This window comes from Schistocerca nitens, chromosome 4, assembly GCF_023898315.1.
Source record: "Schistocerca nitens isolate TAMUIC-IGC-003100 chromosome 4, iqSchNite1.1, whole genome shotgun sequence".
NCBI lineage: Eukaryota > Metazoa > Arthropoda > Insecta > Orthoptera > Acrididae > Schistocerca > Schistocerca nitens.
The window spans coordinates 301475867-301501133 of record NC_064617.1 but is presented as its reverse complement, the minus strand read 5'-3'; the positions used below and the strand labels follow the sequence as shown (position 1 = coordinate 301501133).

Below are 25267 nucleotides of genomic sequence, written 5' to 3'. Positions count from 1 at the left end.
CACTACTGTGGTCATCTTCAGACCATTGAGTAGGAACCTCTTTCTGTTGGAGAACCTGTATGGAGGTCGTGGTTTGATGGTGTGGGGTGGGATTATGACTGGTGCACGTACACCCCTGCATGTCTTTGACAGGGGAACTGTAACAAGTCAGGTGTATCAGGACGTCATTTTGCACCAGTATGTCCGCCCTTTCAAGGGTACAGTGGGTCCCACCTTCCTCCCGATGGATGATAACGCGTGGCCCCATTCAGCTGCCATCGTGGAGGATTATCTAGAAACAGAAGATATCAGTGATTCTCCAACAGGTTCCTACTCAGTGGTCTGAAGATGACCACAGTAGTGGTCGAAACTGGTCACCTTGTTAAATAAATCGTGATCAAGACTGTTTTTAATAGTAATTACAGATCTGTAAGCCCACGGTATTGGTGATAAGTTGAGAAAACTGTCCCAAAACACATGTGCTACAAAACGCAACTGTTTCCTGTACATGTACCCCGACATCAATATGGGATATGATCACCATGCACATGTACACAGGCCACACAGTGGGTTTGGCATACTCTGGATCAGGTTGTCTAGCAGCTGCTGGGGTATAGCCTCCCATTCTTGCACCAGTGCCTGTCGGAGCTCCTGAAGTGTCCTAGGAGTTTGAAGACGTGCAGCGATACGTCAATCGAGAGCATCCCAGACGTGCATGATGGGGTTTAGGTCTGGAGAACAGGCAGGCCGCTCCATTTGCCTGATATCTTCTGTTTCTAGGTAATCCTCCACGATGGCAGCTGAATGGGGCCATGCGTTATCATCCATCGGGAGGAAGGTGGGACCCACTGTACCCTTGAAAGGGCGGACATACTGGTGCAAAATGACGTCCCGATACACCTGACTTGTTACAGTTCCCCTGTCAAAGACATGCAGGGATGTACGTGCACCAATCATAATCCCACCCCACACCATCAAACCAAGACCTCGATACAGGTTCCTTTCAAGGACGTTAAGGGGTTGGTATCCAGTTCCTGGTTCACGCCAGATGAAAACCCAGCGAGAATCACTGTTCAGATTACACCTGGACTCGTCCGTGAACATAACCAGGGACCACTGCTCCAATGACCACGTACTGTGTTCTTGACACCAGGCTTTATGGGCTCTCCTGTGACCAGGGGCCAGTGGAATGCACTTTGCAGGTCTCGAGGCGAATAAATCATGTCTGTTCAGTCGCCTGCAGACTGTATGTCTGGAGACAACTGTTTCAGTGGATGCGGTAAGGTCCTGAGCAAGGCTGCCTGCAGTACTCTGGGCCGTTTGCAGTCACCGATTGTGAGATATCGGTCTTCTTGTGGTGTTGTACACTGTGGACGTCCCACACTGTAGTGCCTGGACATGTTTCCTGTCTGCTGAAATCGTTGCCATAATCTTAAGATCACATTTTGTGGCACACAGAGGGCCCGTGCTACGACCTGCTGTGTTCTACCAGCCTCCAGTCGCCCTAGTATTTTACCCCTCATAACGTCATCAATATATGTTTTTTGAGCCATTTTCAACACACAGTCACCATTAGCACGTCTGCAAATGTCTGCACACTTACTCGCTGCACCATGCTCTGACATGCACCAACATACCTCTGTGTATGTGGACTGCTGCCAGTGCCACCGTGCGACGACCGCAGGTCAAATGCACCGCATGGTCATACCCCGAGGTGATTATGCCTGCAAACTGCCCACCAGAGCGTTGTTTCACCATGTATCAGCCTTATCCTTAATTTATGAGCATGAGTGTAGATGTAGAAGTGACATTTAAGTCTGTCATTCATACTGCCTCATTTCCATTATGAGCTACAGTTAAAGTAATAGAAAGAAATATTGGGACAATCTAAAACTACGTACAAATGTAGACCAAATGGAATTTACACACCAGTGGAAATACAGTGGTGACCATTACAACTGAAACATTAGGCAGAATAGAGAATAACAAAATTTTACTTACTGTATGTATGCTGTATAGCTGGAAGAATACATTATAAATTTTGTAGATGATTTGTGTTCATAACAGGTGTGATATTTAGTACACAGAACTGTGACCTCTGGCAGCATTGACTGTAACCCAACTGGACATAGTTGAAGTGAGCTTGGATGACAGATATGTGTAGGTCATTCCATACTGTGACGGTTCATCTGTGTATAACTGCCAAGTAGAGGTGTGCCCATCTCTTGGCAAGTGATGACCAAATGTTTTCAATGGGTGTGACATGACTAAGAAATGTACTGACCAAGACAACTGTCTGTGTGCTTGCCAAGACAAGAGCCTAACACTTTTGTATTGATTTTGGTCAGCTCGATGTGGGCAACACATGATTTTGTGTTATCTTGTTGGAAGAGAAATTAGAGATAGGGCACAGCTACTAACCTTGACACATCAGAAATGTAACAGCTGCTGTCCAGATTACCAGCTATACATACAAGGGGTGAGTGAATTGTGTATCCTATGGCACCCTTGTCCTACCACTTCAGGTGCTGACCCCATATGACAATGATGAATGTGATCTGGAAACTTTCGCTCCTCAAGAGCCTCCACACATAAATACCTGTATGTCCATTGTGATACTATATGCAGAACAGTGACATTTCCAAGAAGTTGATGTGGTGCTACTTTGTGTGTGTGTGTGTGTGTGTGTGTGTGTGTGTGTGCGTGTGCGCACGTGCGCAGTGTTGTCTTGGAGACCACCACTGTTGATGCAGCTCTGTCTGTGGTCACATCAAGGGAAGCCATAAAAATGGTTGCAGTGTTGATTGTTCATGCTGTTCCAGACAGTATTGCACTGTATGTGTGGATCCTGGCTTTACTGTGAACAATCCTATTTCATGTATTGAAATATGTGATGTGGTTGTAAATTCTGCGTGTCCTCTCTGACGGTAGTTGTTTGGGCCATTTGAGACCCTGCATGGCGTTGAGTACGTCCTTCCTGAACACATTAATTCCATGAATTGTGGCATCCCAACCAACATGTTGAGCCATATCATAGATCAATAAACCACAGTCTTGGTAGGCTATGGTGCTGCTGCTATCAAACTCTGACACTTAATGGTAGAGGTATCTTTGTTATGTGAGGCATAACACAATCTTCTTACAAGCAACCATAATTGAAATTTGATTTCTGAATTAGGAACCCACTGCATAAGCTTTACTTACACAGTGTGGGTGGTGTTACCCGTATCTATTTTTTCATGGTTATACTGCAAACGTAATCACTTGCATATCACAAGTGTGTTTTATTTATTTATTTATTTTTTATATCAACGGTCTTTTGATTGGTTTAATGTGGCCTGCCACGAATTCCACTCCTGTCCCAATCTCTTCATCTCAGAGTAGCACTTGCAACCTATGACCTCAGTTGTTTGCGGAATGTATTCCAATCTCTGGCTTTCTCTACTGTTTTTGTTTTTCCTCATTCCTTAGCTTATCAGTCCACCTAATTTTCAACATTTGTGTGTAGCACCACATCTCAAATGCTTTGATTCTCTTCTGTTCCAGTTTTCGCATTGTCCCTGTATCACTACCATACAATGCTGTGCTCCAGACGTACATTCTCAGAAATTTCTTCCTCATATTAAGGCCTATGTTTGATACCAATAGACTTCTTGTTGCCAGGAATGCCCTTTTTGCCAGTACTAGTCTGCTTTTGATGTTCTTGCTCCGTTCATCACTGGTTATTTTGCTATCTACGTAGTAAAATTCCTTAACTTCATATATTTCGTGACCATCAATCCTGATAAGTTTCTCGCTGCTCTCATTTCTGCTGCTTCTCATTACTTTAGTCTTTCTTCGATTTACTCTCTATCCATATTCTGTACTTATGAGACTGTTCATTCCATTCAGCAGATCATGTAATTCTTCCTCACTTCCCTTTCACTAACAATAGCAATGCCATCAGCAAATTGCATCATTGATATTCTTTCACCTTGAATTTTAATTCCTCTGCTGAACCTATCTTTTATTCCCATCATTGCTTCTTTGATGTGCAAATTGAACAGTAGTGTTGAAAGACTACATCCCTTACGTTCTTTTTTATCCAAGCACTTTGTTCTTGGTCGCCCACTCTTATTGTTCCCTCATGGCTCTTGTACATATTTTACATGTTTTATGATGATGATGATGATGATGATGATGATGATGATGATGATGAAGACAACACAACACCACCCAGTTATCGGGAGGCAGGGAAAATCCCTGACCGCTGCGAATCGAACCCGGGACCCCATGTGCGCGGACAGCGAGAAAGCTACCACAAGCTATTTTCATGCCAATTTGATGTGTTCTGCATGTCACTTTCTTGGTGTTGCAGTTTTAATGGCCAGGAGCATAGATGAAATCATTCTTACCTTTTGAGTGCTTTGTTTTGGCAATGTATAGGAAAAGAGATTATTTAGATGTTAAGTTAGAAAGCTGTTAATGATGTTGTTCAAGATAGATGATGGGAAACATGCTATGTACAATGTGCCTCTCATCTTACATTCTAAAGTACCTTTCTCCCTCATACCCACACCCACCCACTCACCCTCTCTTTGCGCTTATGTCCATCTCAACCATACAAGACATCTAATATTACTGTTTTTATGTTATTGTAATTTCCTGGTCATAGCATTTTCCAGTTGATGTTTGGCAGTGTAAGAGTAGCGTATGTGTCAATACTACTTTGTTTTCTGGTATGTTGTACAATATAAAAGTTCCTACAGTAATGAATATTTAACTGTTCATTTTATGAGTTGGAGCCAGTTCAGTAGGAAACTAGTTTTTTTAACCCATTGCAATGGCAGCTACAAATGACTCCCTGTCTTAATTTCTTTTACATGCGCTGCAGCAGTTTAATATTTATTCCTTTGAGAGAGTTCTTAATTTCTTTTACATGCGCTGCAGCAGTTTAATATTTATTCCTTTGAGAGAGTTTTCATACTCAGTTTGTTTATCAAAACATGTACGATGATTTAAAACTGCTTTCTATATTCAACAGATAAAACTAGATAAAACACCGGACAGTACATCTGATGATACATCTGACACAAATAGTAGTCTCAGTACAGTTCCGGATTCAGTGAAAAACTTCCCAGTGAATGACAGATCTGAAGAATCTTCAGCCGATGACAAAAATGCAGAATCTGGTGAACTGAAGCAGATCACAGAAAAAAAGCCGAAAAGTGTGAAGAAAAGCACAAAAACAAAGTAAGTTCAAGTCAAAAAGTAATCCTATTTCTAGAGACTTTGTTACTGGGAAAAAAACCTGCTTCTAAGCCGGGGTGTGAATCTTTAAGCTCTCTCTCTCTCTCTCTCTCTCTCTTTCATTGTGTGTGTGTGTGTGTGTGTGTGTGTGTGTGTGTGTGTGTGTTGCGATGTAATGCCATGCCATGCCATGCCATGCCTACTTGCCTACCTACATCCTCTTCAAAAGTGAGTCCCTCTCATCCCGGGGTCTAAGTGACCCACGTGTCCTTTTCAGTCATCCCCAACCTGTCCTCCTCTGTTCACCGGGCAAGGAACTAACAGTTCCGAAAGCTAGGATAGTGATGTCACTTTTAATTTTATATGTGTCTTTTGGCATTAATACATATTTATCATAGGTAAGTACTGATGAATAGTTCTGTCTCATAATTTATTAGTTTCCTCAAATAAATTTTCTTCTGATATATCCATGAAGTAAAACGGATAGGAAGTTAAGAATAAGGCAGTTTTTCAGGGTGCCATTGTTTTTTACACCAATGGCTCTACATCTGCCAATCATGTGGGATATGCCTTCAAGTCTTCAGTTGGTATGGGGCACCATCCCCTGCGCGCCATGCATGGAGTGTTTACTGCAGAATTGATGGCAATTTATGAGGCCCTCTGTTCCTTTAAATGGTCCTCACTCACCCAAGTTCTGTTATTTACAGACTCAATGAGTGGCTTTCAGGCTATCGCTCCTTGTTTCTGCCGCCACCCCTCAGTCTCTGCCAACCCTGACCTTCTTGCTGATCTTGGTGATGCTGCTTGCTTGGTTGATTTCCTTTGGGTTCCTGGCCACGTTGATATCCTGGGTAATGAACTTGCTGACCATTCTATGCGACACCTCTGAGAATGGATTTGTGGCTTTACATCAAATCCATTTTTGCACAATCGTGGGCCAGTTCTTGGGAAGCTACCCCTCTTTCTAATAAACTTTGCACCATCAAGGAGACTCCAACCATGTGGTGTTCTTCCTTCTGCCTCGGCTGGAATCTACTACCCTCTGCTGTCATCGTATTGGCCATATTAGGTTGACCTATGGTTTTTTACTCTGCAATGAGCTGCTTGCCCCTTGTAGTCGCAGGGTTCTCCTCATGGTGACCCATATTTTGCTGATCTCCCCCTGCCTTTTGGCCCTTCGCACTTCCAGCTTCCGTGTCTCGAGTGTTAGTGGACGACCCTCGCATTGTTACGCTTGTCCTTGGTTTTCTTTGCAAAAGTGGTTTGTCGTCTCGGGTATAAATCCTTGATTATTCATTTGGAATTTGAGTCTCTCAATTTGCATAGATGTTGGTTATGGAGGCCTTGACCTTGCCTCCACATTGCCAGATTCTCCCTGCCTTTACCCTACATTTTGTCTGGTCAGTTGTAATGTTTCGTTTCCACTTTTCTTGTGTCTTCTTCCCTTCCAGTTCTCCAGATGAACATTTTTTATTTTTATTTATTTATTTTTTTATTTTTTTTCTTCCGGTTTTTCAACTCCTGGGCTTGTTTCCACCCTGTGCTTTCATATTGCGTTTCAGTTTTGACTTTGAATTATAGCTGCTATTCTGAGATGCGAGTATTTGAAATTCGACTGAAAGTTGACCGATAATATTATCGATAATCCCTTCTTGCAGAATATCACTGTGCTTTTGTCATTAACTCTGTGTGTTTGAAACACCGCTGGTATAAGTTGATCAAATGTTGTATCGATAATCGCATCTCGCAGATTATTGCTGCATACTCTTCGTGCTTCAACTGCATGTTAGCGGGAAAGATTTGTTTATGCTTGCTTTTATGTGGTGTATGCTGTATGTTCTGGTATTCATGCAATTGTGTGACGAATTGAAGTCAGATTTAGTGTTTACGTGTTGTGCTTCAACTGCATGTTAGCGGGAAAGCTTTGTTTATGCAGTGTTTGTTGCGGTTCTGGTATGCATGCAACTATGTGACGAATTTGTGTGCGATTTAGTGTTTTCGTGAAGAGTGCAACTAAGAAACAATATCATCAGTCTTTCAGGGATGCATATTTTGCTGAATTTGCGTGTATTATGTAATTGTGGAAAGGTGAAATATTCCCATTCTATTCTCCATACATTGCTCCCTCTGACTATCACCCGTTTAGATCAAGGCGCATGGCCTGGCTGACCAGCACTTCCGATCTCATGAAGAAGTCACAAATTGGATCGATTCGTGGATTGTTTTGAAAGATGAACAATCTTTTTACATGGGATTTGTACCTTGCCTGAAAGATAGGAAAAAGTAGTGGCCAGCGACGGAAAATGCTTTGAATGAGACATGTATAACCAATTTGTTTCATTAAAGCCTCAAATGTTGAGGAAAAAACGGCAAAAGAAAAGTTGTACACCTTGTAATAGTGAATATTTTTTATCATAATCCTTCAAAAACCAATGAAGATCACTATATAAATTGGAATTCACCTTTCAAGGTCACTGTGTGAATTGGAATTGAAAATCCACTGTATGATGAATATTACCTTATTTGAGCAGAACACATTGTTTTTTGATAAATTGAATACCAATTAGAGTTCATAAAGGGCGCATTTGCTGCCTATCTGTTAAGACAGGGCGTATACGACCCGGGTCAACTGGGAGTTCCGGGAAAAACCCGGGAATTTTTTCATCCGGGAGAAAACCGGGAAAAACCCGGGAATTTTTCGGAATTCCGGGAATTTTTTATTGTTTTAGCTTTCAGTTGAATTTTTGTAATTTTGACTGCAGAATTGATTCTCTAGCAAAGAATGTTATTGTATCGTGTTACTGGAGAATGATACTGCAGCAATAAAATATAAACGAGAGGGAAAAAAATGAAACTTCAGTGACAAAGGAAATGTGCAATTTACAACAACAAAAAACCGTGCACGCACAAGCGTCTGCAAATAGCAAAAATATGTCAAAGGCCGTAGGGCGCAGACTGTAATTCTTCTTGCTATGAGCAAGATGTCACAACTGTACATATTAGGTTCGTTTGACCAATTGCTAGCGGTCTGTTGCGCATGTGCATTTGACTCGCGTATAAGCAGTACCTTCTCCCGCTTCCCGCTACTTGAAGTTTGGCTGTTAGCTGTATCGGTAGTAGCAGCAAGCAGCCAGATGCAAATGAGAAAAATTTTTTCTCGCGCGCCCTAGCTGCCAGATTCACGCTTGCACAGAGTTGTCTGAGTTGTAGTGGGGAGGGGGTTAACCTCCACGTGACCCGTGTTTATGTTAAGTGCTTTCGCTGATTCTCTTCGTGTACAGCTCCCACGTCAAATGAAAACAAAACGGATTTCTGTGGCCGGGAGCTATCAAGTGAATTAAAATACATTCACATAATTACAGAGGGCAAAAATATATTATTAATTTCAGTTTTCTGATTTTATTTCCAAGTTTGTAGCAGTCAAGCATTAATCGCCTTGCAGAACAGTGAAGTTATTTTTGCAAGTTTGCTGAAGAAATTTGGTTTTATTAATCTTTCAGCTGGGGCAATCATTTTATTTGAAATGAAGTGTTTCATTCTACAGTATTGGCTAGTTCCAACTGTTCGCTGAATTTCAAGTGCACATTATCATCTTCTGCCATATATGACATTATGCCATAATAAAGAACCAAAAATAAGATCGTAGAGCAATGGTACTCCAAGAAAATTTACATTCCAAAAACCATACTGAAAAGCTTAATATCAGATGGGACCTACTTCATTGTGAATCTGGAAAAGCCAATTTGCACTTCAAGCTGAATTATCCTACTTCATTGTGAATCTGGAAAAAGCCAATTTGCACTTTAAGCCAAATTATGCATTTTAGTATGGTTTACGAAATTCCGATGCCCTTTGGAGTATCCTCTGATGCACTGTTTCTTTTATGGTGTAATGTAAGCTCTCTTAGTGCTTTATACACACGAACATACGGGCTTCCTACACTACTGGAGTTGCACACGCACAATAATGCCTGTTTTCTGGTGCTCTCTGGCAACTGGTAAATAGAACCTATTTCTAACAGTCTCCGGATAGTATTGTGAACGGTGGTTAGAAAAGCGTTACTTTCAAAGTAAATATCTTTTTACGCAAGATGAATTGTTACGTGTGAGAAAGTGGGATGGATATCAAAATCGCAGAGCGTTTGAAACTGAGCAGTTTGAGGACCAGCCACTTAACTAGAATTTTGAGCCGAGACATTTGTCATAATTTTAAATTTACTGGCACATTTGTGTGATGTGTCTTAAAGTATAACACACGCAAAAAAGATAAATATTACATGTGAAAGCTTAGCTTTTCTTGTAGATATACGGTACTGTGTACATTAATGTAAACCGTTAACTTTTCCTCTTGCGTGTTCGCGCTACGTAACCAGTGATCTTGCTATTGGCTGACTATAACATGTGTCATATGCTCTGAATAGCTGCTGTCATTGGCTGACGAGATCTCGTGGCATGAGATATGATTGGCTTACAAAAGGACATCGCAACCTCGGTTTCAACGCTCCGGAAACTAACACACTGTGTTTGGTGCAATTCGAATTTATACTTTTGTAATACGAGAATATGCAGCGTATATGTTGCTGCAAATCAAAGGTCTTTCCAAATCTTCTCTCCTTTTTTTTTTAAGTCTCTCCAAAACTTCTTTGCCCCGTCTTTTCTTTTTTTTCCGGGAAGTTCTATGCGAGAGTATTAAACGTTAACCATTCACAGGAGTGATAAGTTTATCAGTTCCGAGGGAAAATCTACGGAAAACTTACTGTCACTTAGCACAGAAAATGTGTATTTTCGCCCGGGAAAAAGCATATTTTTAAACGGGATATCCGGGAGAAATCCAGGAATAATCCGGGAATTTTTTTTTCCTTGTCCCCGTATACACCCTGTAAGACTACGTGTGCTTGATCGTCACCAAAGGCCCATTATGCCAAATTCCCCAAATGTGTGGAACTGCTGACTGCAATTACTGAGTGCGAATCACTGCTAGGCTGGTTGAGCACACCCACTTCGCTGTCTGGGTTCTCCCCGGAAAACAAGCTGCACACCTGTCACTTCTATAGTGTATGTATTATCGACTTTCAACTTTTTATTCTTCATCGCTGAATACTATTCAAAATTAAATTAAATTTCCAGAAAGTCTTCTTATTTACTAGTTATTAGAAAATATTGGGGAACAATGGTTCTTACTTTTTGTTCTCGCTATTGAATGTCTTGGAGATGCATTATTTATGTTGCAATGAAAACTCACTCTTTTGTACTTCACAAATGCAATATTAATGATTTTAAAATTGTTTAATGTTCATACAGTGAAGCATTTGACAACTTCCGGATGCATTAATCAGACTTCTACTGATTGTTGATGTTTCATCACTGTTAAGTACACGAAATTCGTGCACCACTGAATCACAGTGCTTCGGTACCACTTTTAAATATTCTGTCAATTCACGGTAGAAAGAAAATTTTTAAACCAGTCTTCAGTTTTATTATAAAACCTGAAATGATCGCAAAATTATTTTTAAGTGGTTCAGTTTCTCAGCCTAAAATCATTGTAGTGTAATGCTCCCATTCATGACAGTGTAGTCTGAATTTGCTAACTTCTTGCAGATTCAGTCTTCAGCATGTCTGTCCCATAAAAGTGGTGTAAATTCTGGATATCGTTGAGTCAGAATTAAAATAATGGGGATGTGCTTTTTAGTAAGTCTCTTCTTTTTGAATTTTCAGAAAAAACATACAACATTTGTCCAAGTCAGACTTATTCACCTTTCTTTATTACATTCCTTGATTACTGCAGCTTCGCTTCTCAACATTTCTAAATAGGTACAAAACACTGCTTTAATTGTAATGAATTAATAATCTACTTTCATTATTTGCTACAAATAAAAAATGAAACAAATACCTCTACATACGCTGAATACCGTCTACATATAAATAACATTTTTTGTCCCACACACTTATTAAAATTGTAAGAAAGTGAATTGTACATGTATATGTGCTCATTTATAGATAGCAAGGCTACAAAAAATTTACACATGCTTGCTCATTTGTAGATGAGGAGTGTACAATAAATTTTAGCGCCTCTTATACTTAAGGGAAATTTTCAAATTTAATTCAGCTGAATTCTGTGTCCTCAGTGTGTCAAAGAGAGAGAGAGAGAGAGAGAGAGAGAGAGAGAGAAGGCTGCCGTTGACTCAACTTGCTTAAAATACATTATCTTTGTGCCAAGTTGCTGTATTATACCCTTGAGTTCCTCAAAATTACGTGGTTGGTGCTGTGTGGAAGTTGAGAAGTGCACAGGTGCAAACTGTCTTTTTTCTCACATCTACTTGGAAGTGCATATGTGAGTGCAGGCTTCAGTTTCTATCAGCAGCATTAGTATATTATAGGATTCACTCTCATGTACCGAGCGAGGTGGCGCAGTGGTTAGACACTGGACTCGCATTCGGGAGGACGACGGTTCAATCCCGCGTCCGGCCATCCTGATTTAGGTTTTCCGTGATTTCCCTAAATCACTCCAGGCACATGCCGGGATGGTTCCTCTGAAAGGGCACGGCCGACTTCCTTCCCCATCCTTCCCTAATCCGATGAGACCGATGACCACGCTGTCTGGTCTCCTTCCCCAAGCAACCAACCAACCAATCACTCTCATGTCTGTATATACATTTGCCTTCCGTTTTCCATGCAGCATGCAGAAATAGATCGGGACAGCGTGTTTAGACAGTGTCTATAATTTTGTCGCTGGTTGTCCACTAAAAGAAATTTGTTAATTGGCACTGGTTTACTTTTAAACTAGGAGATATAGCAACCAAAAGTATTAAATGCCCCTATGTTTTCAATCGCATCGAGTTTGTCATGTCATGGTCCATGGGTCTCATAGGGATGAATCTGAGGGATATGGAAAATCATCAAAAATGTATATTTTATTAAATTGCAAAACAATGTAATGACAAAACAGTAAGCTGGAGTTTCTGTAAAAATACTCTTCAGTGAAGTAGGAGTTGCCAAACAGGAAATTCTTTCTCAGTCTTAAATCCCACATTACCAACAAGACATTTGACAGTATTTGCAATAAACATGACCATTCTACTTTTTAAGCATCAGGAGATGTGGCGAACGAGTGATTCCATGAAATGAACCAATGTGTGTGACACGTAATTTGGGAAAATAATGTTTTCTTAGACTTGCATGGTTACTCTGTGAACAGTTCTTATAATAAATTTGATTTCTTTACCCCCCCTTGTGTCAGTTGTTCTTGAGCTTTGAATGTCATTCTTTTTACTATTATTCTTCATCTACATGGGAACTCTGCAAATCACGTTTAAGTGCTTGGCAGAGGTTTCATCAAACCACCTTCACAATTCTCTTATTATTCCAGTCTCATATAGCGCATGGAAAGAATGATTACATATATCTTTCTGTACGAGCTATGATTTCCCTTATTTTATCAAGGTGATGGTTTCTCCCTATGTAGGTCAACATCAGCAAAATATTTTCGCATTCAGAGGAGGAAGTTGGTGATTGGAATTGTGTGAGAAGATTCCTCCGCAGCGAAAAATGCCTTTGTTTTAATGATGTCCGTCCTAAATACTGTATCATGTCAGTGACATTCTCTCTCCTTTTTCGCGATAATACAAAACATGCTGCCTTTCTTTAAACCCCTCGATGTACTCCATCAATCCTATCTGGTAAGGATCCCACACTGCGCAGCAGTATTCTAAAAGAGGATGGAAAAGCGTAGTGTATTCTGTCTCCTTAGTAGATCCATTTCAGTTCCTAAGTGTCCTGCCATTAAAATGCAGGTTTGGTTAGCCTTCCCTACAACATTTTCAGTGTGTTCCTTCCAATTTAAATTGTTCGTAATTGTAATTCCTAGGTATTTAGTTGAATTTATGGCCTTTAGAGTTGACTGATTTATCATGCAACCAAAGTGTGACGGATTCCTTTTAGTACTCTTGTGGATGACCTCACATGTTCTGTTATTTAGCGTCAATTGCCAATTTTCTCACCATACATATATATTTTCTAAATCGTTTTGCAATTTGTTGTGATCTTCTGATGGCTTTACTAATCGATAAACTACAGCATCATCTGCAAACAACCTAAGACGGCTGCTCAGATTGTCTCCCAAATCGTTTATATAGATAATGAACAGCAAAGAGTCTACAACACTACCTTGGGGTATGCCAGAAATCACTTCTGTTTTACTCGATTACTTTCCGTTAGTTACTACAAACTGTGACCTCTCTGACAGGAAATCACGAATCCAGTCACATAACCGAGACGATACTCCATAGGCACGCAATTTCTCTACAAGCCGCTTGTGTGGTACAGTATCAAAAGCCTTTCAGAAATACAGAATCAGTTTGAAATCCCTTGTCGATAGCACTCAACACTTCCTGCAAGCAAAGAGTTAGTTGTGTTTAACAAGAATGATGTTTACTAAATCTGTGTTGACTGTGTGCCACTAGACCGTTTTCTTCGAGGTAGTTCATAATGTTCGAACACAATATGTGTTCTAAAGTCCTGCTGCATATCGACATTAATGATATGGGCCTGTAATTTAGTGGATTACTTCTACTACCTTTCTTGAATATTGGTGTGATCTGTGCAACTTTCCAGTCTTTGGGTACGGATCTTTCGTCGAGCGAATGATTGTATATGATTCTGACCAGAATACTTGCTTTTGTTAAGTAATTTAAGTTGCTTCACTATTCCAAGAATATCTACTTCTATGTTACTCAAGTTGACAGCTGTTCTTGATTCGAATTCTGGAATATTTACTTCGTCTTATTTTGTGAAGGCAATTTGGAAGGTTGTGTGTAGTAACTCTGCTTTGACAGCACTGTCTTCAATAGTATCTCCATTGCTATTGCAGAGAAAAGGCATTGATTGTTTCTTGCCACTAGCATACTTCACGTATGACCAGAATGTCTTTGGATTTTCTGCCAGGTTTGGAGACTTAAGTTCATTATGGAAACTGTTATAAGCATCTCGCATTGAAGTCCATGCTAAATTTCAAGCTTCTGTAAAGATCACCAATCTTGGAGATTTTGCATGTGTTTGAATTTGGCATGTTTTTTCGTTGTTTCTGCAACAGGTTCTGACTTATTTTGGGTGCCAAGGAGGATCAGCTCCATCGTTTGTTAATTTACTTGGTGTAAATCTCTCAGTTGCTGCTGATACTATTTATTTGAATTCAAACCACATCTGGTCTACACTTACTTTGTTAATTTGGTAGGAGTGGAGAGTTGTCTCTCAGGAAGGCGTCAAGTGAATTCTCTGCTTTTCTGAATAGGTATATTTTTAGTTTTCTAATTAAACATGTATTTTTGCCAACATATTGAGGGTAAATTGAAGTCATCGCCAACTATATTTGTATGAGTCGGGTACGTGTTTGAACTCTCACTCGAGTTTTCTTTGAACCTTTCAGCAATTGTATCACCTGAATTGGGAGGTTGGTAAAATGATCCAATTATTATTTTATTCCGGTTGCCAACAGTGAATGACCTCTGCCCCTACTAACTCACAGGAATATCCACTTCAATTTTGCGACAAGGTAAACTACTTCTAACAGCAACAAATATGCCCCCGCCAACTGTGTTTAGTCAGTCGTTTTGGATCACCGCTAGATTCTTCGCAAAAATTTCGAGTGAACCTATCTCTGGCTTTAGCCAGTTTTCAATGCCTTTAACAATGTGAACATCAGTGCTTTCTATTAGCGCTTGGAGCTAAGACAATTTACAACTGTTATATCGATGGTTACTGTATCTACGTTCTTCCTGTGTCTGGCCTGCACCGTTTGTTAATGAAGCCCTTTCTGTGTTTTCCTGAGACCCTCTAATGTAAAAAAAACTGCCCAGGCTACACTACACTACACACTACCTGTGTAGCTGCCTCCTGCGTGTAGTGGACTCCTGACCTATTCAGCAGAACTCAAAACCCAACCAACCTATGGCACAAGTTGAGGAATCTGCAGCCTACACGGTTGCAGGGCCATCTGAGCCTCTGATTCAGACCCTCCATTCGGCTCTGTACTGGAGTTTCGCAATCTGTCCTTGTCAACTATGCTGCAAATGGTCTGCTCTGCTTTCATCTCACAAGCAAGAGACAGCCTTTACCACTTTCTTAGCTGTTTGAAACCAGAAAGAATCTCTTCCGATCCAAAGTGACACATCATTGGTACCCACATTGGCTGCACCCTGTGATCTTCATGGCATGCGGAAGGATCTCTTCCACATCTGGAATGACTCCACCCAGTATGCACACAGATTGCACATTTGCTTTCTTCCCCCTCTCTGCAACCATGTCCCTAAGGGGTCCCATAACGTGCCTAACGTTGGAACCCCCAATTGTCAATAATCCCACCCTCTGTGATTTTCTGGATCTTGCAGGTTGAGAGGTTTTCTCTGAAAGAGGACAGACAACAGCATCTGGCTGAGCAACAGTGTCAGCCACAGACAACACCTGGAACCTGTTTGTCAGACTAACTGGGCAGGCCTTATGTGTGGCTCCCTGGGAAGTCTTTCACCACCTGCTACGCCCCGGGCAACCTCCCACTTGACCATGGTTGAGGAGTCAACCTCAGTGCCAGCAGTAAATGGCCTAGCCATCGGTGAGGACCAATCGGAGGTGTTCGATGTGCTGGATGTCCGTGGGATTTCCACGGCTGGCCCACAACAGGGGTGCCTATCCACTGCAGCTTTAAGCTGTGTAACTGAAGCCATCACAACCTGGATCTGAGAGCGAAGTGTCACCAACTGGGCTTGCATCCACATACAACAATCACAGTCCCTATACATACTAAAGACCATGGAAAAATAAACTACCCAGATAATGGACTATCAACAGTACTATGGAACTCTACTGTAGATGCTGACAAAAATGCAGGAATTGTGTCTAATAAATTAGATTAGTACACAGAGATTCAAAAACCTAACTACCAAAGCACTCGGGTGAAATTTGTCCCGATTAGGAACCTGTAATATGTCACAAAATCAGTTTACTTTCCGACTCAAACGAAAACGCAAGAAGTGTGGCTATTATCTATCAGATTAACACGCAGAAACTCCAGAAACTAAACTATCAAAGCACACTGATGAAATTATACAATTTGCTCCTCGTTAGGAACTTGTAAAAGTCGCAAAATCGGTTGCTTCCCTGTTGCTGCTTCTGTCTTGGCTGGCTGCTGCTGCCTGACTGGCTGACTAATGCCAACAAGCGGTCACTAGCTACCAAAACAAACAGACAAATCACTATCCTTGTAAAGAAATTTTTAACATTCAAAAGCTAAAGATTTCAGTTGAATTTACTGCTTGTGAATGCTTCAAGTGAGTATCCATCCTTGTTTCAGCAACTGGCCCATTGGTCCTTCACTTCTACTCGAGATATTACTTTCCAAGATAAATTATGTTTCATTAATTTGAATATTTTTATTGTAGTTTTGATTGTTATTGATTATTGTACACTGAAATTGTTATTTTTTCAGGTCTGAAAGCAGTGCTGACTCTGGGAAAACAGATTCCTCTGAACAGTCCGTTCAAAGTTCTCGTGAAAGCACTCCAGAGAGTGGTTCCGCAGGTCCAGAGACAGATGTTGCACGCACGACTGGGGGATGCCTTTTCCGTGGTGTACGTCGGGACAAAGCATGTTTGTTGTGCCTCAAATCAGGGAATGCCTTCAAATGTCGTGGCATTTGTGGGAATTACTATCATCCAGAATGTGTTGCGATTGAGCTAAGTAGAGCACAGGCCCTAGCTGATGGTATTACACTTGAAGATGATAAAAAGAGATTTTTTAAGAAGAAGAAAAAGGGCCGCCCAAGGAAACTAGCTATCAAAATCAAAACTGAACCCATTGAGACAGTTATTCCCACTAAAGAAACATCTTCAGATAATGTGGATGAACACAGTAAGAGTGACAAAGAGAATGAAGGTACATCGCAGTTTGGAAATAGCAGACTGACTACCAATGGAGCTACCAATGGCAGTTTGAAAACTAATATTACTATTAAAATAGAAATTGTAGAAAATGAAGACACTGATGTGGAAACAAAGTTTGATAACTTAGAAGAAGCCACCGCAAAAGATGATAAGAATTCTGAGTTGTTAGAAGTAAATGAGATTAAAAAAGAAGTTGAGAAAGAAGTTGAGAGGGCCGATTCTGTTACTGGTAGTGCAATGGAACATACTATTGCTGGAGGCAGTACTGATGACAATTTCACAGCTGCAGAACCCAAAAAAGGAAAGGGTAGTAACACAAAACAGCCTCAAAAATCTCATACAAGTGGGAACTCTAAAGTAAGTAATGCATTTGACTCAAATGCAACTTCGGAAAGTCTTGAAGGAAATGGAAAAAAGAAATCGAAAACACCCAATGGGGATAGTAGTGAAGAATCTAATGGCAATGAAGAGGGAGATAACGCTAGTGAGAAAAATGTTGCTGAGAAGGAAGCAGAAGCTATGATGAACTTCATTTGTCATGAATGTGTGAAAGGAGTTAAACCAAAATGTTTTGTTTGTGGGAGTGAACAACAAGAATCAGAGATACAGTATTGTTCTGTGGGTAAGTGTCACTTCTTATTTAGTACCTAATAACATGTTTAAATTCTCCAGTCACATTGCTGTCTTTACAATTTGTATGTGTTCTTTGTATGGAAAGGTATATGTGAGTTAACATTTGTTGGCTCTCTAATTTACAATTTGCTCTTCAAAAATATTGAATCTCTTTTGTGTACTTGTTTTGCAAAACAGCTGCTTCATATTTAAAAAATTACTCAGAACTACTTGGTTTTGAGGGTGAGTGATGTGATTTCATGAAGGTAATGTGACTTGTTATGTACAAGGGAATTGTAAAATTGCAGTGTAAGAAAATAGATGTGGTAGAACTGAAAGCATTTGCGACAAAACATACTCTTCTGCGTTCATGTAATCTTGTTCAGAAAAAGAATCAGTTCATTTCAAAGCTGTCAGTGGCTCTTTTGTCAAACTTATAAGCATATTGTGTTGTCTGTTGAAAAATAGTAATATTTCTAGTAATGCTGTTAACTCTTCAGTTGTCATAATTAACTGTGAATGTGGAAACCATTGTGCAATATTTACACCCAGTAACTTCTGTTACAGCACATTGTAACAAAATTTACCATACAGAATGCTTGAAATTGTGGCCACAAGCTACAACAAATGGCATATCAAGGAAAAATAAAAACAAAGGTCCCAACGGATCTGTTAATCTCGTCTGTCCACAGCATAAATGTCACACTTGTGTTTCTGATGATCCTCGTAACGCTGTTGGACGTTACACAAATGAGGTAATGGTTCGCTGTATTCGGTGCCCAACAGCTTACCATGCAGGTTTGTGATTGACATTGATTTTTGGATCAGTTTTGCATTACTTTTCCACATTAACTGAATGAAGTGCTTTTTTTCCCCTCAGGTGATTATTGTGTGCCTGCTGGATCTGAGGTTTTGTCAGCTACCCAGATATTGTGTGCCCGTCATTACCAGCCACTCAAAGGTGCAAAAATTCCTCATTTTAACACCGCATGGTGCTTCCTTTGTTCAATGGGTAAGTAGTAATGATGTAAGGAAACAAACAAAAAAAGTAGTGAAGTTTAATAGGTGTATTAGTTGTAAAGCAACAATGTGATGTGTACCACTAATTGAAATTGTGCATTGTTCTATTAGTATTACTGCAAGACTCTGAAAACCTGCAAAAACAGTTCATAATACCACAAGGCGGAGTTCTGGAATTGAATCGTATTTTGTCCTCCTTTTCATAAGATTCCTGTACTAACTAATCTAAACAAAAAGTGTTCTTTTCATTTGCTGGTGGGCATAACATGCTGTGAAACTCCGTAAACTGTGTAAATGTATCTGGGGAAAGGACAGAAGTTTACCTAACTCCTAGGTAATGTGTTATGCAAATTATGAACAGTATTTTGAGACTTGTACTCATCTGAAATGTGACACAAGCAATCCTAAGCCAGTTGTCATAAATATTCCACCATTCCATGTTATTGTAAGATTATGCTAGGTAAGCAAAGAAACAGTTTAACTTCCTCCTATATTGATCTCTTGAAAGGAAAAGATCGACATGAATACATGAATTAATATATGGAAGCTTATATAATTTGATAAATTTTTTGTTTGTGAAATACTGATTGAAGTAATCCAAAGCTGAATGATAATTGCCTCATTTTCTGCTTGATCCAGTCAAAATTACTTAAAATTATTGATGTTACAGAGCTATTTTGTCTTAAAAAAATATTCCATCAATACATGGTGTAAAGTGCATTGATATGAAATTTGAAATTATCTGGAACATTTTAATTACATATCAACTACACTAAATTATCTTTCTAATAGGCGGGAATTGTAAACAGGACCAGATTTACGCAGAGGCCAGGTAGACTCAAGCATAAGAAGTCAAGAGGAAAGAGGCCACCAAGAGACATCAGTAACCGCTTGTATTTTCTAAAAATAGCAAGATCAGTTGAAGGGCAGTTGTTAATGTCCTTGGTTGCTACCGCTATATAGTTGTGTTTAGCAATGATTTGTGTGCAGCTGTCATTGCTTTGGCTGTCAGATGAAATTTTAACTCTATTTATACCCCCACTGGCGAAACATTGCACTTGACAGTTCGCTTTTTGTCCAGTTAGGTTGGCTATACTGTAATAGCGATGTTGCAACAGCAGCCTCTATACACACAGCAGACGATACAGTTTTCCGTCCCGTCTCGTAAATGCAAGCGATTGAGCAATTACAGTGTATATAAAAACTCGTTTTTAGTTGTACTACAATGACAGGAAGTAAACAACCATATAATAATGCATGTAAAAGCATAACAATGCGCACCCTTTCGATAACGGAGCAAATAAATACAAAAAACAAGCATCTGACGACTGGTACTTTAAAATAAATAATGTACGTAGTTTACGAAATAAATAATAACCGAGATTGCAATAAATAACCAATATTAGTAATTTTTCACTCACCAATTTACAGCGATAATGGCGCAATTCCATCCAGCTCGCCATCGTCTCTGTTCGATTCATCGCCAAAACCGTCTTCATCATCGTTATCAGCAAGACAAATCATTAATTGTTCATGGCCACTGATAATGCCTTCTATTGTCTGTGCTGCTCGTATAAGCTTCTCGACGTGCTCTACTTTTTTTTCTCCATGAGGCTGCATCCACAGTCACAAGAGCTTCACGCAACAGCTTTTCCACCTCTGTTATTGTAAAGGACTTGTTGTTGTTCCTTACATACATTTTTACATCACTCCATATTAACTCAATAGGGTTGAAATGGCAGTGATATGGTGGCAGCCTTATTACAGTATGACCCTGCTCCTTGGCAATTTCGTCTACTACATATGTAGGTGTCGTAGGCTTATTTTCTTTAACAAGAGAATATAACAGAACCTTTGTCATACTCATATCCGCTGCAATATTTCGTGCCTGTAACCACTGCACCATAACTTCTTTCCGATCATTTGTGGTTGGGGCTTTGTTCTGTATCACCGAATGATATGACATGGAGCATTGTCCATTAAAATTGTTGTAGGGACAGGAAATTGTTTTAAAAGGTTCCTAAACCACTCAACAAACAGTGTGTGATCCATATCTTCATGGTAATCACCAGTCTTTTTTTATCTAAAAACTAAAAGTGCGTCAGGGACAAAACCACTGGAGGAGCCTGCATGGACCACAATTAATCTAGCTCCTCTTCCCGTCTGCTGATGGCCGCTACTGCTGGGTGTGTTATCCGTCCAACATTTACTGACAGCTTCCCCGGCATTAACCCACGTTTCGTCTAGCCAAATTATGGAATGAATGTCTCTTCCCACAATTTTGTGCAAGAAAATGCTACGAGCGGTAACAATATGGGCCCTCTCTAACAGTACTTTGCGTCCGTCTAGCGTTTTGTAACAGAAACCCATGTTTTTTAGTACAATTTTTAGTGATGTTTTACCACCCCTGAAGAGTTCAATTTCTTTTAAAGAGATTAATAACTTAGCTACAGTTGGATACTCTTTCCTGCTGTAGTAAGCATAAACATGCCTACGAATTGCATCAGTCTGGAAAGACTCTGAATCTGTGATAGGACTATACCGCTTTTTCTTCTTTCCCGGAGTTGATAAAAATGTATTATTTGATCCACACAGCTCGGAATCATTACGGCTAGTATCTTCCAAGTTTTGTAGTAATACTCCCTTACTTACTACGGTTCTTGCACTAATACCAAGAGTTTTCGACGTACGTTCCACCACTTTGTTGGCAGGAATTGATCGCTGTCCATGAATGCTTACGTAGTTTTTCTCCTGCTCGTAAAACTCAAGAGTTCTGCGTAGTAACTCCAGTGCCTGGCTGTTTAGCGGCACCCTTCGACGCAAAGAATTGTCACTAGGTGAACGAAGTCTTTTCGGTGGCATTTTCCAAGTATGTACACTCACAACGTAACAAAAGTCACAACGATATAGCACACAGTACAACGAAAACACGCAGTAAACAACATACAATTCACGTTGTATACACATTCACTAAACAAAGCCGGCAACGCGGGAACTTTGACGTCACAGCACGTGAGTAACAGCAGTGCTCACTGCGCTGTGATTGGCTGGCGCCCCACGCTGAACGCCTAGCGCCTATCGTTCTTCACTTGTTACGCTGCCAACTTCATAAGCAAATGTCAAGTGCAATGTTTCAGCGGCCCGGGTATAGTTGTAATGAAATGTGTGACTGCAGTGGTAGAGTTCAGACTGGAAATAATCAAACAATGGATACTCCAGGTAGGAATATCAACACCATAGGAAAAGATAGATTGCTACTTACCATAAAGAAGACACTTCTTGTTTGCAGACAGGCATGATTAAAAGACACTCGCATGTATCTTTCGGCCATAGCCTTAGTCAGTAAAGAGACACACACAAGCAAGCACACTTCACGCTCAGGACCACCAACTCCAGAATCTCGGACTGGAATGCAAGGTCATATGGGATGCTACTTTTCATTTGAAGGGATGGTGTATAAAAAAATCCACGGCACACCCATGGACACCTGCAAGGCACCTTCCTATGCCAACCTTTTTATGGGCCACCGAAAAGAGACCTTCCTAGCCTCTCAAAACACCAAGCCCCTAGTGTGGTTCAGATTCATTGATGATATCCTCATGATCTGGACCCAGGGCCAAGACACCCTATCTTCGTTCCTTCACAACCTCACCACCTTCTCTCTCATCTGCTTCACATGGTCCTCCTCAACCCAGTGTGCCATCTTCCTAGATGTTGACTTCCTCCTCTCTGATGACTCCAGCCGCACCTCTGTCCATATTAAACCCGCCAACAGTATCTGCATTTTGACAGCTGTCATTCCTTTCATACAAAAAAATCCCTTCCATATTGCCTGGCTATCTGGAGAAGGTGTATCTGCAGTGACAAAAACTCCCTAGCTCAGTATGCTGAGGGTCTCAGCAGTGCCTTCACAGACAGGCACTATCCTCCAGACCTAGTCCGCAAACAGATCTCCCATGCCATTTCCCCTCACAACTCCAATCCTCCCACCACCCCCAAAAACCAGTCACAAAGGAGTGTCCCCTTTGTCATCCAGTACCACCCCGGATTGGAACAACTGCACCATATCCTTCGCAGGTCTTTGATTACCTATCATTGTGCCCTGATATTAGGGACATTCTACCCGAGATACTTCCCACCCCTTCTAAAATGATGATCCATTGTCTACTCAAACTCCACAACATCCTAGTCCATCCTTGTGCCACTCCCAATCCCAACCCCCTGCCTGTGGAAGACTCAGGTGCAAAATCTGCCCAATTTACCCACCCAGCACTTCTTATTCCAGTCCTGTCACAGGTTTATCGTACCCCATCAGGGGCGGGGCCACCTGTGAAAGCTGCCATGCCATTTACCGTATTTACTCGAATCTAAGCAGCACTTTTTTTCCGGTTTTTGTAATCCAAAAAACCGCCTGCGGCTTAGAATCGAGTGCAAAGCTAGCGGAAGTTCTTAAAAATGTCGGTGGGTGCCGCCACAACTTAGTTCTGCCGTCGAATATATGTAGCGCTACACAGGCATGCTTTGTAGGCACAAAGATAAATACTGGCGCCAAAACCTCTGCGTCCGTAAATAAATTAAGAAAAAAAAAAAGGTGGAAGACAAGCTTTTTTCCTCCGCGCCGAGTTTCAACCACTGCATTTTCATACATTATCCAACGAAGTAAATACAAATTCCGTATTGTTCATCTTCGAATGTAGCAGCATTTCAGTGTACTATGAAAACCCGACTGGCAAGAATGTTTAGGATGTTTGTCAATATGGCCAACTCTACGTTCTAATTTTTTTCCTATCTGTGAGAAGAGATGGTTGCTAATAGGAACTTTTATAAATTGTGAATCACATGCAGTATTCTCGTCACCATAAGAATAATACGAATATAAACATTTTGCCATGTATTGTTTCGTGTTTGCTGCTATCTCATTTAAATCCTGTCTGCGTAATAAACCACAAAACTAGAGTGAGACAACAGCAAACGCGGAAGAATATACGTATTGTGTCATGTTTATATTCGTATTATTCTTATGCCTAGTAGTGATACAGTCAGAAATGAAGCACGGCAACTGACTAGATTTATAAATCTAAGATGACTAATTTCTGTGCAGAATTTGATGTACTAAAGAAGCGGGCGCAAAGATTTTCAAACGGAGAAAAATTTTCGCCAACTCTCATTCAGAACATGTTCTATCATACGCAGTCTATTATTTGGTTCTTGTTGATCATTATCAAAGAAAGCAGCAGTGTAAGTAACAACAAATAAGTCTTTTGCCATTGTTTCGCTAATGAGACAATTCCTCTCTTTTTATTGTAAGCGGTGGTAGCGCGTACAAAAGCAAGCCATGCCGCTAGCGGCGACAGGTCGTAAACACGCACTATCAGAATGCGACGAACAATGCATGACAGTACAGTAATGCATTTTCAGCTTAGAGTGACGTATACTCCTATAACAAAGAAAATGGCACTTATCAGATCGAAGCAAAATAAGCAATCGATTCAAACCAGACGAAGCACGTGAAAAAGGAAGGGTACTCGTATAAATACGGACGGAGTGCGTGACGCATAGCAATGGCTACCTGATAAAGCTTAACTGCTAAGCTTACGACTCGAACCAAACTACTGTAGCTGTATCGTCAGTCATTCGACCTAAATTGTCTCATATTACAGTGGACCAACTTTGTTTCGATTTGGAGGTGCGGCCTAAAACTTTTCTCTCCCCTTGAATTTAGTGTCTCAAATTTCAGGTGCGGCTTAGATTCGGGAAATTTTTTTTCCTTGATTTCGAGTCTCATTTTTCAGGTGCGGCTTAGATTCGAGTGCGGCTTAGACTCGAGTAAATACGGTACCAGCTCTGCTGCCATCATTGCACAGCTTTTTATATTGGTATGACTACCAACCACCTGTCTGCCAGGATGAATAACCACTGCCAAACTGCACCCAAGAGCAAAGTAGATCACCCCATGGTACAACAAACAGTTGAATATGACATGTCAGATTTCAGTGGCTGCTTTACTACCTGAGGCATCTGGATCCTTCCCTTCACCACCAACTTTTCTTAACTGCGCATTAGAAAATTGTAGCAGAAATGCAGGAAGATCTGCAGCGGATAGGCACTTGGTGCAGGGAGTGGCAACTGTCCCTTAACATAGACAAATGTAATGTATTGCGAATACATAGAAAGAAGGATCCTTTATTGTATGATTATATGATAACGGAACAAACACTGGTAGCAGTTACTTCTGTAAAATATCTGGGAGTATGCGTGCGGAACGATTTGAAGTGGAATGATCATATAAAATTAATTGTTGGTAAGGCGGGTACCAGGTTGAGATTCATTGGGAGAGTCCTTAGAAAATGTAGTTCATCAACAAAGGAGGTGGCTTACAAAACACTCGTTCGACCTATACTTGAGTATTGCTCATCAGTGTGGGATCTGTACCAGATCGGGTTGACGGAGGAGATAGAGAAGATCGAAAGAAGAGCGGCGCGTTTCGTCACAGGATTA

The 25267-nt window shown here is 40.6% G+C and overlaps 1 protein-coding gene across 1 annotated transcript in view; it reads left to right on the top strand.

Moving 5' to 3' along the window:
- Positions 1 to 25267, top strand: part of LOC126251530 (histone-lysine N-methyltransferase NSD2) — a 115668-nt gene that overhangs the window by 29123 nt on the left and 61278 nt on the right. The window contains exons 6-9 of the mRNA XM_049952024.1: positions 5003 to 5211; positions 16684 to 17759; positions 18317 to 18547; positions 18630 to 18761. Coding sequence (XP_049807981.1) covers positions 5003 to 5211; positions 16684 to 17759; positions 18317 to 18547; positions 18630 to 18761 — 1648 coding nt within the window. The remainder of the gene's footprint in view (positions 1 to 5002; positions 5212 to 16683; positions 17760 to 18316; positions 18548 to 18629; positions 18762 to 25267) is intronic.